At 48.0% G+C, this 14,040-nt stretch overlaps 1 protein-coding gene across 1 annotated transcript in view; it reads right to left on the reverse strand.

Moving 5' to 3' along the window:
• Nucleotides 1-816: 816 nt before the first annotated feature.
• Nucleotides 817-14,040, reverse strand: part of CYYR1 (cysteine and tyrosine rich 1) — a gene marked incomplete at both ends in the record, with an annotated part of 56,886 nt that continues 43,662 nt past the window's right edge. Inside the window, 2 exons of the mRNA XM_082008033.1 lie at nt 817-950; nt 4,026-4,183. Of these exons, the coding sequence (XP_081864159.1) occupies nt 817-950; nt 4,026-4,183 (292 nt within the window). The remainder of the gene's footprint in view (nt 951-4,025; nt 4,184-14,040) is intronic.

The following is a 14,040-nucleotide window of genomic DNA, read 5'->3' on the forward strand; positions in this document are numbered from 1 at the left end:
TTCAGTATTCTTTAAAAAAATCAAAGTATCATTTGCTGATAAAAAAGACATTGTAGCATATGTCCAACGTATACAGAATTTAAGTCCAGGTAAAAGTAAATCAGCTATAAATTAGTGTAATTCACACATAAAAATGGTCTTTATGTTTACATTTTAGGACACAAACTAGTCTCAAACTATTTGAAAGTAGGCACTTAAAACAACCTGCACTTGGCCAAAAATAATATCCATAATTTTTTGGTTATTGAATAACTCCAACAGCACTTCTCTTTGTAATACACTTATCAGACCAACATGCACAGCTGAGCATTGGGTATTATCAGCTTGAAGTAGAAACTGAAAATAGCTTCGCTCTTCCTTGTTCTTCCTTATTCCCCTCGTTTCAAGGAAAGGTGTAAACACATACTTGAAGACAACAGTTGGAGTTTTCCCCCAGAATAAGCCCCAGCAGCTGTGCTTTGTGCTTTCGAAACAGCTCGTCAAACCATTTGCACCACTAGCACTTTCTTACATGGGAGAACCTCCGCTCCCACGTGCTGTAACGGGCTGCAGCCGACGCTGAGCACTGATGCTAATAAGCACTACTCATCAGGCAGTAACTTACAGGAACCGTTTCTTCATTTAATCATGAAACGTGATGGTCCAGAGTGGACAGTATGGCTTCATCCTGAGCCATGGCAACCCTCCCAGGTTTTTTCAACACCTGGCCATATGTGTTGATGCAGACCCCATCCTATTTGTCCCTGAGTCGATAATATTTTTCCCAACGGTGCTGGCTGTTTCAACAGGCAGTTAATATCCAGTGAAGCCGTGTAATTATTTCCCTGAATTCCCAGGGTATGGAGGGGGTGGGGGATACTGTATTGAAGTCTGTGGGGTTGGAGTATAAGGTGGAGGTAGGTCAGCTGGGTACTCCATTTCGTATTCGTAACTGTATGGTGGTGGAGCCACTGAAATGGGAGAAAAAAGAAGACATAATTAAAAATCTTTTTTTGAGATGCAGGCCCCCAAGTATTTTCTAGTTGACATTCAGACTTCCATACAACAGATGTAAAATCTCCTGGCAGTGCGCTCACTTTTTTTTCAGACTGTCATTATACAGTCACTTTATGTCAATGCAAGTCTTGCTTATTGTCCTTTCCTTCACTGCTTAGCCGTGTGCCCCCTGACATGTTGTGCTGGTCACAGTGTTTGAGTGGCCACATGACAGATGATACCAGGGTGATGTGGCAGAACTAAACTTTTTCAGGGGAGGAAGGTTGGGTTTTTATTAGATCCATTCCCTTCCACCCTCTTCAGCAGCAACATGGATTTATGTTGTCTCAAAATGATGGGGCAGCCAGGGCTTTTGCTGATCTCCAAAGACCTCTCAAACACCTTTTGGATCCTCAGGAGATGTGTGCCATGCCATGCCATGCCAAACACAGCAGCATCACACATCCCAGGGCAAACGGTGGACATCTTCCCAGGTTGTTCCCAGGGCTCGGGCTGAGGAAGAACAAAGCTTTCGCCTTGGTGACCCCAACAGAGACACCTGAGGAGAGCCCAGTGTTTGTAAACTGGGTCAGGCATTTAGGCAACAACAAAAATATTCACAAACAGCTGAAAACATTTTCTCAACTACTTCTACCAACCTTAGAGAAGATGGATTAATTCAGTGATCATAAAGACAGTAAATGCTGCAGAATGATAACATGGTAGGAACTGAAGGCTCCATAGCAAGGCCCCATTAGAGTAGTCTCTACAAATTTTAAGGTCCAGAGTCCGCTCATGTCACCGTGTCACTGTTAAGGTCCAGAGTCTGCTCATGTCTCTGTTTACGTGACCACGGATGCTCATAGTAAAGCATCCCCCTCCCTAGATGTCTCAAGCAGACAGGCAGTGAAATAGCACTCGAACAGAGAGGAAACAGAAGCCTAGGACGTTTGTGATGGGGGAAGAGACTCAAATCTCAGTGTGCCATGAAAAGCACTCCCAGCTCCCTGAAAACCCAGCTGTTGCTGTGGCAGAGGCCAAAAGAAGGGCATCCCCTTGCTTGCTGCTCCTGTCCGGAACAGGTAATGGCAGGGGGGTGGGTTGATCGCAAACCCTGCAGCCAAAGCCAGGCCAGTCTTTACTCCAGAAATGTTGATGACAGCGAGGAACACAGAAATCATTTCAGAGCTTCCCCACTCTCCAAAAACTGCTGCTGCTGAGAGAAAGAACTGCTGGAACTAACGTTTGCACCAGGAACCGGGAGTGTGCGGAGTCCAGCTGCCTGGAGGTGGGGGACAGGGGTGGGTGACTGCAGGAGCAGACTTGGGGAGGAGAAGGCTGCAGCCCCGGAGTCTTCATTTTGCTCTTGTTTTTACAGCTTGCGGCGACTATTAGATTCTGAGGTAGCTCTTCAGCATTTCATGGCTGAGAGTATTGCAGTTTTCTTTCATTACTCCTCTCTCTATGCAAAACAATATTGCAATGATAAGGCTGATTATAGATGGTTTTAGTTTAACTGAAAAGTAAGAGCATGAGGGAGAAAAGGGACGCTGGGAGCAGTGAATGCGATAAAGTAACACATAATAAATATGGCATAGCTTGTGCCCATAAGTATACATAATGCATCTGGGGTTTGCTGCAACCTTTGCAACAGGAGGGAATATAAAGGCAGGGGATCTCTAAGAGTGGGATGAGGGGACCTCACCCATGAAACACCATTGCCTTTTATTACAGTGAACTCTCATGCTATCCCAAGGCAATCACTCCTGGATTTGTAATTAAGAATGTCACTGAAGCAGAGCCATAGCTGCATTGCATAAACACTGTTATGCTGTTTCCAGGGTCAGCTTTGATCTTCAGCAATGTGGCCACCTTCACGTGGTGGGGAGTCCAGACAAACGAGCCTTGCAGACCCCAGCTGGCTCGGTGCAGAACCACCTTTGGTGCTCCTGTACCCCAATCCTAGACTGGCGCGAGTTGACACGTGCGGTGCAGAGCGTGGCTCTGCACAGAACTAGCACGGGTACAGTTCCCACCCCCTATGGGCATAACTGCACTGCAGCAGACCCATGAGGGGTCCCTACTGTCCCTGGGGTGCCCCAGAGCCTGTGACAGCTTATTAGCTCAGTGCCAGATCCGACTTAGGCTCTGTGCCTCCCCTGGTGCTGCCCTGCACCTGAAAAAGCATTGCACCAGAACGTTAACCCACAGGGAAGCCTGCGCTGAGCACGTCCACCACTCGGCTCACCTTGCCCGAGGCCCAAGGGGCATCTCCGCACCGCGCTCCACACTCCTCTGGGCGCAGGCACGGTGCCGGGCGGGGGCAGGGAGCTAGCTCGGGCCCAGCCCCGCAGGCCAGCCAGCAGCCCCTGCCGGGAGGCAGAGCCGCGACTGCCCTGCAAAGGCGCCCGCCTGCCTTTGCGGGCGTCACCTGGGACCCCGCAGCGCCCAGCAGGGCCTGTGAGCTCTGGCCGAGTACCAGCCAGCGGGGCCGCGCTGGGCTCCACAGGGCAGCGCTCGAAGCCTTTGCGCTACGATCCCCAGACCTTCTCGTCCGGGTTTTCCCCTCTCTGTGGAATGCCGGGCCCCCCTTACACCCAACAATGAAAGGGACCTGACCGTATGTGAAAAAGAGCAAATACAAGAACCAGAACGCGTCGGAAGAAGAACCGATCCGCCGCCGGACAGCCTCTGGTGCAGGGAGAAGGTCTATCCTGCACAAGGCAGCTCTGCCCTGAGCGAGGTCTCAACGTGCTACCGCAGGCACCGCAAGGCGGACGGCTGTGTGGGTATGGCACCCGGCCAGGTCTCGTTAGCCCACGGAGTAGCTGGGTTAATGAGCCCCGGCGGAGCGCCGCGCTGACGAGCGCCGCACGCCCTGAGCCGTCTCGCGTTGCTCAGCGGGGAGTCGCGCCGCTCCCCTCCGGACCGAGAAGGGCCTCCCGCTGTATTCACACCCCCCGTATTACTGCGGAGCCGTTAACCGCCCAAAGATAGACTTCTACCGCGAACGCAGGCGCGAACGCAGGGGTGTCATTCCCCTTCCTTACCTGGGTACGTGCTGATGGTGTTGATGTGCGTAGTTCGGATGACCCCTACTCGAGTCCCACGGTTGTTCTTCATGCACATACAGATACAGATGGCAATCCCGGCAATCACTCCCATTATAAATACTATACCGAAAACAATTCCAGCTATGGCTGTGCCTCTGCAAGGGGAATGGAAACACACGGTCAGTCTCAGCCAAATAATGCTTACAAAACAAAATTATTTTCTCAGGGGTGGCCCCAATTTGAGAAAAAAAGTGCATATTGATTACTGAAAATGCTGCAACTGTTGATCCATCATGGCATCTGAATAGAAGAAATGAAAGATCTCCGAGACCAAAATGAGAAACTCTTTCAAAGTCACTTTTGCAATCGTGATAGATCACTCTGCTGATTTACCGTCTATTAAATCCTCCCATACCAGGGCCTTCTGAATTTAACAACTTTTAAATATTACCAAGAATAATTTCTTCCCTTTCCCCTCATAACACAAGATTTTTTTTCCCTAAAGGCATTAGTGTGATTTTCTTTTGAAAAGAAAGAGTAACTTATCCCCAGTAACACATTCCAGAAGCATCCCAAAGCGCCTGCATGCTGTGCTTCCACAGGAATGGTTTTGTCATTGTTTTATCCTATGTCAAAAAGTCCTTCCGCCATGCTTCTGAGCCCAGAGATTAAGGAGAGCCTCCTCTTCTCGAGGATGAGCAGCAAGAAGCAAAGCAAATGCCCACTCTTTCACACATCTGCTGCTGCAGCCAGCATAAGTATTTGAGGCTTAAATGATTTCTTTTAAAATGGTCCAGAGGAAAGAATCTAGCTCAGCCTCTGAAGTAATGAATCAGACTTTCCTGGAAATTATATAGAGAAAGGAAGCCTTATTGCACTGACACATGGGAGAAAAAACCTCACCAAGAGGCACTGAGGAGCTCCCAGTAATACTGAGGACAAAATCAGCATTTCTGATGAACCCTAGTTCACTCATGTTTGTTGTCAGGCACAGGCAGCGAAGCATATGTTAGATGAAAGATGGTTATTTATAGCTTGCCCTTTTATGAAAAAAAAAAACAACAAACCAACAATAAAAAAAACCAACCCAAAAAAACCCAACCCAGTGACTTGCCAGAAATATTCTTATTCTGTGTATCTCTTCATCTTCCAGCAAAGATTTCACATAGCAACCTTGCTGGCAACTTTTTAACTGGACATTTTAATCAATCCAAATTGATAGTTTGTCAACAAGAATAAGCTCCACTAGGAATTATTGCAATGCAGGGAATAAAACAGGCACTTCAATACTACGAAGACAAATATTAAAAGGAGTCTAAAACATAGTTTGTCTTCCCCATAAAAGTGTTGGAATAAGTAGCAGGCCTGATTTTCAAAAGGCTTATTGACTTCTAAAAAAATGCTTATTGACTTCTAAAGTCAGCAAGAGTCAGGATGGACACAATACTTGAAAAATCAGACCTTCTATTTAGGAACCTAAATATAAATTTAAGAGCTTGTTTTTAGGCCCTAACTATTCAGGAACTTGGCCAAGATTTGCAGCACAATTACTGAATTATATAGCTTAAGTAAACAGAGACAATTTGCTGTCTTACTAAAATACACTGGCAGGGAGCTAAATTGCTCTCTGCTGTTAGGTAGCAATGAATGAAGAGTGTGCAGAGAGAGGAAACCTGTTAATGTTTTGCAGGATATATAAAGGCCTAATTTATGAGACCTTAACTCATGGCAGCAAGCACCTGGCTGTAAAACCAGCAGCTCAAAACACTGATGTGATTAAGTGCTTTGGTATTAACCACCATGAGTCACTGAGAAACAACCACACGCCCCTGCATCCCCAATAGCGTGCATCTAACAAAAAGATGATAGTCTGATGCTCTTGGAAGATGTGACCAAGAGACCTCCAGTTGTCCCATCCTGCTCTCTCTGGGAGCATCATCTCTACCTTACGAGAAACTGCCGTATGAGAAAAGAGTTTGATTCAGGAGGCACTTTAACACAATATTCTCTTCATTCCAGAAAGTTTTCTCATGATACCACAGTTAAAAAAATTCAGGCATAATGCGTGGTACTCCTATTATAAACAACCACGAATCGCTAGTGCTTTTGCTACGTCCACTTGGTGGATGAACCGCTGTGCCCTTCGCTGGGAGGGCTGCATGGCAGAGCGGCGGGGAACTCCCTTACGCTGAAATAATCCCTCTGCCAGCTGGAAGAAGCAGAACCAGACACTGCTGCCCGCTGGCCTCGGGTCCTGCGCTGCGCTGCTGCCTTGTATGCGGTCCACCGCTGCCCAGCTCCTGCATCCCGGGTACGCTCTGCTTGGCTGATCTGCTCGAGCCCCAGAAACCACCGCAGCTCCCTGCGCTTCTCACCAGCCGCACCCTGTGGGAAACCCAGCCTCCACCCTACAGGCTGACAGAAGTGGGTGGCACACCTAGCAGCACCTGTGGCCTTCCCCGTGCTAAATTAAAAGTTTTGGCTGACAGAACTGAGATACAAGGACTCTCTTGCAGTCCTATAGCTTTTCCCAGCGACCCCGTGCTGGTGGTGGCTGACTGGCACGACCTTGCCCCTGCAAAGGATCAGCGGCAGGGCAAGACACAGCTGTAGAAAGCCCCTCTGTATCTCCCTGCATCTGAAATTCAAAAAGGGCTGAAATCCACTGGCAAAACTTCCGAGCTTGAAAAGGCCTCTCAGTCTAAACACAACTATACTGGAAAGCAAAACCCACTTCTGACAGGCTAGCAAACCCGAGCCAGTAAGCAAAATCAGGAATATCTGCTAAAGCGTTCTTTTGCTGGTCCTCACCGTAGCTGCTGCTGGTGTAGCCATGAACCAGAAGCAAAAACAGTCACCAAAGAAAATATCCACCAGCTTAGTTCTGCTGACAAAACTGGTAAGTGCAAGTCTTGCTCACAGTTCTGAAACCAGGACAAAAAGCAGTTTAAATAGCTAGACCCACCACTGCTCATGGATTCAGGTTTTCACACCGCCGTGGTAAACTTAGACCACCTATGGAGGGTTACACAAAGACAGCCTGAGATATGGAGCAAAAGATGTAGGTCACTTTTTTAAATCCGGTTACAGCCTGACTGAGTACCAGCAGGAAGGCGCTCGCTGGTCTTGGTGGGCTTCCGATCAGCCCCACTGCCACACGCGTGAAACTGCTCCAGGAATCGAGTGTTTGCGTTGAAAAGGATCCGCTCGAGAGGACTTCAGGAGATGTGCTCTCCCAAATACCTGTAACAGAATATATATATAACACTACACCACTCTCTGACGGTGAGTCAAGGCGTAAACCCATCCCGACTCAGAGACCTGCAGCCCCGGCCACACACAACAGCCCCCACTAAAAGCAGGAGCACCCTGCCTCTAACCATCAGGCTGCACCTTCCCAGCACCAAATCCTGGCAGGACGATGGTCGTGCAGTAGCTGTTCTGGGCACATGGCACAGAAATAAATGCTTGTCCTTTTTGTGCCAAGTCTGTGGTATAATTAGAACATATGAAGAAAAATAAGCACGTATTTTTTATAAAATGGCAAGGTTTCTCTTCATGCTATTAGGGAATTTCTGAAAACGAATACCCTATAAATAAATACCCCTTATTTCATATTAAAAAATGCTTGCTTTTTCTCTCACTGATATTTTAGACTTCCGTATAGAGACACAGAGGGATACAGAGATTTTTCATGCTATCACCACTGTAGAGCTGTTCAAGGGAAACTGCCTCACAGAAAAGGGACGCTGTAAAGCAAAAGAAGGCTTAGAAACCACACGGCAGAGTCACATAGAGACTAGGAAGTTTGAAATAAAGGGAAAACTTTGAAATGGAACAATTTGAAGGAAACCATTATGGAAAGTCCTTTACAGAAGCAAAGCCAATTAAGAGAAAAAGACTGCCACAGAAAAACAATGCACAGAAAAGTAAAGATGGAGAGGGGGCAAATAATTTTAAAGCAGTGGAAGTGTCAAGAGAAATTGTGGGGGTAAAAATCAGATATTCAAAGAAATGGCTTCCCACCGTATTTACAGCGTAACATTTCTGGCCCTGCAGAGAGAGCCCTGTGCAGGGGATCAGGCCTTTAGCGGGGTGGCCCCAATGCCTTGGCAATGCTGGGGCCAGGCAGGGCTCTTGCCGCTCCCACAACCGGCATGGCTGAGGTGCCTGGGGCCGGAGAACCCGTCCCTCGGGGGAACCGGTAACTCGGGTGTTTTACACAAGTGGCAGAGGCGTCACCAGTGGCTGCTCCAGCCTGTGATGGTTAGGGTTGAGACGACTGGAGAAAAGGAGGGAGACAGAAGAGCAGCCCCGATCCTTCAGGTCTTAATGAGTGGGAATGGAGTTCATCCAGTGCCCCTTCCCCCCTCGGAAGGCTACTGATTTGGGATCTAGGCAAGCAAAGTGGATGCCAAATTTGCTCAAGACGAGTACCGCCTCCATGGTCATCTCCACTTTGGGGACAGTGGATCTCCGAGGCCTAAAAAATCTTATGGCTCAAGAGGTTACTATTTCCTGAAGGAAGACCGATTGCTAAATAGGCATCAATTTTTAGATGCAGTCAAAATTTGGGAGCGAGGTGTACATGGCCTGCACTGCAATACGACAAAGACTTTGTAGTCCATTGGCCTCTGTTTTTCGTTCTTGGGTTCTGCCCTAACTTCACACATGGTACGGCCTGGAGCATAAAACTTTGGCAGGGAGCCTGGTTTATCAGTACAAAATTGCAAAGAAAAGAAAAAAAACTTTCAGTCAGCTTTTGCAGAAAGCCCACTGTAAGGTAAAGTGTTTTAAGCCCACAGGCACCGACACTGTCCCTCCCAGCGTCTGCCCCCTCTGTCGCTGCTTCCCACCCAGGGAACCCCAGCAAAGCGCATGTCCCAAAAACTCCCCGCATCACTGTGGCCGAGGGATGCTGCGCAACATGTCCCTCTTGCCTCCGAGGTGTCCCCAGCTTCGGGGCACGCACAGGTCTGGCTCCAGTCACGGGTCAGGGCAAACCAGGTGAGGCACAGGGGGACAGATGCCCGCCAGCCCGGCCTCGCTGCACCGGAGACCTCCAACCACGTCTTCGCATCGCAGCGCTGCCGCAGCCTCCCCCGAAAAACCCTCCTGCTGAGGCTTGGGTTGCCCTCCTCCCCACACGTTTGTACCCGCACCTGCACCTCCTCAGTGTGCCAGACAGCCCTGGCTGCTGGCGCCGTTCTCCTCCGAGGATGCCGTGGGGACAGTTCCCATTTGCACGTCCTCCCGCGTCCCCATCTGGCAGCACCGCTCGCCCCTGGCCTGCCTGGGAGGGAGCGGGTGCTGCCTGGCGCTCTGCCCGCTGTCCCCGCGCCCCCGACTCTTCAGCTTTGGGTTGTGCGTCCCTCACACCCCTGCCCTTTTTGCATTTGTTGTCCTTCACAAGCAGGTGGTTTCGCTTGATTCCTGTTTCCCTTCCCGTCCTGGGAACATCTTTAAAGGCTTTCTTAAACTGGAGAAGCCGCTAGGGTCAAGGAGCCAGAAACACGCCTCGGGAAGAGCATAGGAAAAGGGAGAAAACTTTCTCTCCTGGCCTCCTTCAATGCTTTGCAGTTCAGGCGGGTTGGTTTGTTTTTTAACCCCGGTGGATTTCTCCTCTGCAAACCTGCCCAGCCTCATCTGGAGCTCATGTAAATTGTAGCGTCCACAGCCTTATGTGGCAAAGAGCTCCCCAGGTTAATTACGCACCTGAAGGACTGTCTCCCCTGGTCTATTCTGAACTGAATGCCCGGAAGTTTCACCTGAGCCCCCGAGCTCTCGGCTCGTCAGCTGCCAGCTACACCTTGATTTTACAGACCTTTAGCATCATGCCCGGCAGACAACTCTTCCCCCTCCTGCAGGACCCCGTCCTACTCGGCTGCTCTGCGTGCAGGGACTGTGTCACACCTCCCCTCCTTGCACTTTTTCTCAGCCTTTTCTGTTGTTTCCCGAGAACTGCGGCAGAAGCACCTATGACACAGAGGCACAATAATGTTTGCTGTTTTCTTCTCTATTTTCTTCTTAAATAATCCACAGTATTAGATCTGTTTTCTTCTTGACTGTCAAACAGTCAGGAGCTAAGATTTTATGTCACTGTTTACCGTAATACCAAGCCTCATTTCTGGGAGGTAATGTCAGCCCAGAGCCCATCAACTCCTGTGGGAGTTTGGGTTGTTTTTCCCTGTATGCATCACATAGCGTTTATGGGCCCTGGGTCTCCTGGCCGGACTCCTGTCCACTACTGGAGGATGCAGGCTACTGCTAGCACAGGTGAACTTAAGCCACCAGTTCTTCCAAAGCCCAGCTCATTCTGTAATACTGGATCAACTTAGAAACTCTTATTGCAGAAGTGACAGAGCTCTGCACCAGAGATGCATTTATATTGGCATGAAGGTCTTTTCATCCTGTAATAACTCACGTTAGCAATTTCACAGATATCTGACCGAGTACAGCAAGAAGTTGTTAGAAGCGTGTGAATATCAGTATTCCCACTCTGCCTTCGCTGTATTTCATTACCATATTAGTGCAAGAAAGATGTGCCATTCTCGATCTTCACTTTGCTCAGCTGATCTCTTCCATCTCATCATCTTTCCTAATTTCCAGTACTTTTTTAGCTCTCCAATTAATTTATTGCCAGCTTTCTGTATCTATGATTTGCTGGCACTGCATCTCTAGCACAATATTAATAATAATGCATGCAATACATTTTGGAATATTGCTGCTAATATTAATAAACACCCTTTAATTTTTTCCCCTTTTGGGCATTCAAAAAGAAGCTGATGAGGAATTTTTTTAAACTCGTTCTCTGAGATAAAATAAAATTAAAAAAAAAATCAATGATCTTTGATCTTCTGATCCAGCCATTGACATTTTGAAAAATATACTCTTTGGGCTCTTCATCAGACTTGATGTTACTCGGAGGGAGGGAGTGTTGGGCTATTTATTTCGTTTGGTTGGCAAACCCCGGTTCACTTGGACCGACAGCAGAAGTGCAGCAGGGTCGCCGCGCCGTTTTCTCCTGCCTCCTCCAGAGCAGGCAGACCTGTTCTGGGGGGTTTGCCCCTCTACACAGTTGTTCCTTTACTTTCATAAGGACAAAATCACAAGTGACTCTCTAAGAGACTGGCTTTGCCGTCCAGGGCATTTTGGCTTTACGGCTGGGGTACCTTGAGAACCCCATGGCGAAAGCTGATGGAGGAGCGACTGAATCAGCCAGGGTACCCCATGGCTAAGCCAGCAGCCTTCTTACCACAGAGTTTTACAGCCCTGAACAGAGACACCAGGGTAGCGTGGACAGAAAAGCCATCCAACTTGGGAATCAGTTAAATAGTGAGCTAGCTGCTGATTCTGGTTTTAAATTAAAGAATTAGTTTACAGAGTAGCAACTCAAATGGACTAGGCTTGTCTTTCAGGCTTTACTTTGCAAGTTGTACTTAGACAAAATTCCTACTAGTACTTCCTTTAAATACACGTTTTACCGCAGGGAGGAAGGAGATGAGTGTCTGCTTCCGTAAACAAATCCCGCCTGCCTGATAAAACTGGGTACAGACTGTACTTGGATGGTATTTCCCTTCTTTTGCTCCTACTCGGTTTGCATTTAAGGTGTGTTGTTAATGTTTAATTCCTTACAACTAGTTTCCTTTGTGCCGTTCCCTCTCTGCCTTGTTGTATTTGCAAGTTTATTAACTCAAGCACCAAAATATCCTGAGTAGCAGCTGTAAAATGAAAAAGGTAGCGGGTAATCATCCCAATTCCTGACCCCTCCTCCCAGCTCCCCGTAGACAGGTCATCACTTTGAGACGGCTCCATATTGTTAAGATACATAATCTTGCAAAGGGTTAAAGGATAGTACCTTCTGTCTTGCAGTATTGCCAGCGCCTGAGCAGTAGGGTACCTTCTACAGCTTGGCCGCTGAGGCACCGAAGCGTTAACTGTGGCACACTTGCAAAACCAGAGAGAAAATCATATAAACTTCAAACCAAAAGGATACATAATTACAGCTTGTTCTGGTTTGGGCTATGGTCGGACACACTTTTCAGATAATTTGCCTTTTGAGAAATATGTAGACATTTTATGCTTACTTCCTTTATGCCAAACCATACGCTTTTCTCCCCAGCACTCTGCCAGAGGTGCTCCTTGGCCAGTAGTGCTGCAAAGTGCTTCAAATAAACGATCCTGGAAAGGCCAACGTAGCTGCTACAGTAAAGGGAGAGTAGAGAAAGCAGGCTCTTCCTCTAGCTGGTTCCCAAACTGCTTCCCCTGCCTGCGAACGAGGGGCCTGAGAGCCTCCTCCTGCCCTAGACAGAGGGGGTGGAGGGAGGGTGGCTTCCACCCTGCTCAAGACCCAGCGCAGGGCTGTCTCGGCAATAGTTTTATGGACAGAGGGAACGATGCCTGCAATATTATAGCTGGGAGGTGCATGCCACAATATAGCAAGCGCAATACTTAATACACAGTGGTGATATTAACTGATCACAGCTAAGCAAATACATTTTGATCAGTCCTAGCCTGTCCAGCGTTTTCATCAGACTCATATGTGCACACAGGCAGATGTTGGTTTTGAAACACTGAGTCTATCTGTCTGGCAGTTCAAAAATTTCAGATCATTGCCAGGATGTGAAAAAAAACCCAACAGTGCACATTTAAATTAAAACAAGAGATAAAAATGTTAGAAATACAGAAGTAATTGGGGGGAGGGGAAACTTTTTTTTTTGTGCTTTTTATGTATGTGAAGGAATTGTGATTAAGACGTTGCAAGGTTTCCAGTTACCATTTTTCACCCCCATGCTCTCCTGCTGTTTCTCTGTCCTTGTTTTGCAGCAGCTCCTCTCACCCCACCTTTCCCTCTCAGACATCCTGTGCTGCTCCCTGCAGTCACGACCTTCCCTCGCTCTGTAATGTGCTTCACATGCTTCCCTGGAAAGGAAACAGAAGCCATAATGCAATTTCCACTTTCCAAAACGTTCCTCATTGTGCTGACAAATCCAAGGCCCAACCTGATGTTGACTTAAATAGAAAATTACGGCACAAGTGTACCTAATGTAGCCTTTGCTTTGATTTTGGCATTTTTATTCTTTTTATGCCTGCAGTTTGCATTGCTGGGTGACCCTGCCATTTAAAACACTTTCTGAATCAACATCAATGGAGAGGCTGAAATTGCTGCCCAGCTTCCAGCCCTTTGCGCATCAAAGCATGAGAGGCCAGGATGATATGGTGGGCTTCCAAGAAGACCACAAAGTTAGTAAACCCCAGTAACAGCTCACTTTTGGCAGCCAGGTTACTGGGTATAAACACTTAGAAGAATTCCAGGGATATTATCTTTCTGGTAATTCTTAACGTACTCTTCCTGACAGTGATTTTATGTGTACCAGCTTCTGCAAACACTTGACTTTGCACGCTCCATGAGCTCAGCGCAGGAGAATCCTGCAGCTCCCCTCCTGGGAAGCTCTTGCTGTGGGAGCCTGACTTACTACTCCGAACTCCTGGACCACTTGCCTGTCAGATCCTGAAATCACTGAGTGATCGACAGTCAAACCTGCCTAGTTTTACCCAGGCATGCATCTAGAGTGTATTTTCACCCGGCCTGAAGCCAAGCCTGTAAAGTCCTGTTTGCCAGAAAGGTTGGTGGTTCGGCACCTTTCAGCATGCCCGCTGCCTGCCTTGAGCCTGTAGCAAACCCCAAAGCCAGCCAGGCGCGATGTGATTTTGTTGTGCCAGGGCACACCCCGCACAGGGCTGTGTGCTGGCCAGTGAAACAAGTAAGCAGGAACTAAGGGAAAGGGTCAAAAGACAGGCTCTTAACCTTTGCGCCGTGAGGCAGAGGAGCACCCAGGCAGGATGGGGGTGGCCCACAGATTAATTAATTTTAAAAGAGAAAGAATTGTAATGGTTGTAACTAAAAAGCGCAGTTCCTCACAATTTCTAAGGCAATTGGCTAAACAGAGAAGTAAACACTAGACATGGAAACCGAAGGAGAGCTCTGCCACACTCCAGGATGTCTTCTGTG

Source organism: Phaethon aethereus (genome assembly GCF_964289735.1).
Source record: "Phaethon aethereus genome assembly, chromosome: 1".
NCBI lineage: Eukaryota > Metazoa > Chordata > Aves > Phaethontiformes > Phaethontidae > Phaethon > Phaethon aethereus.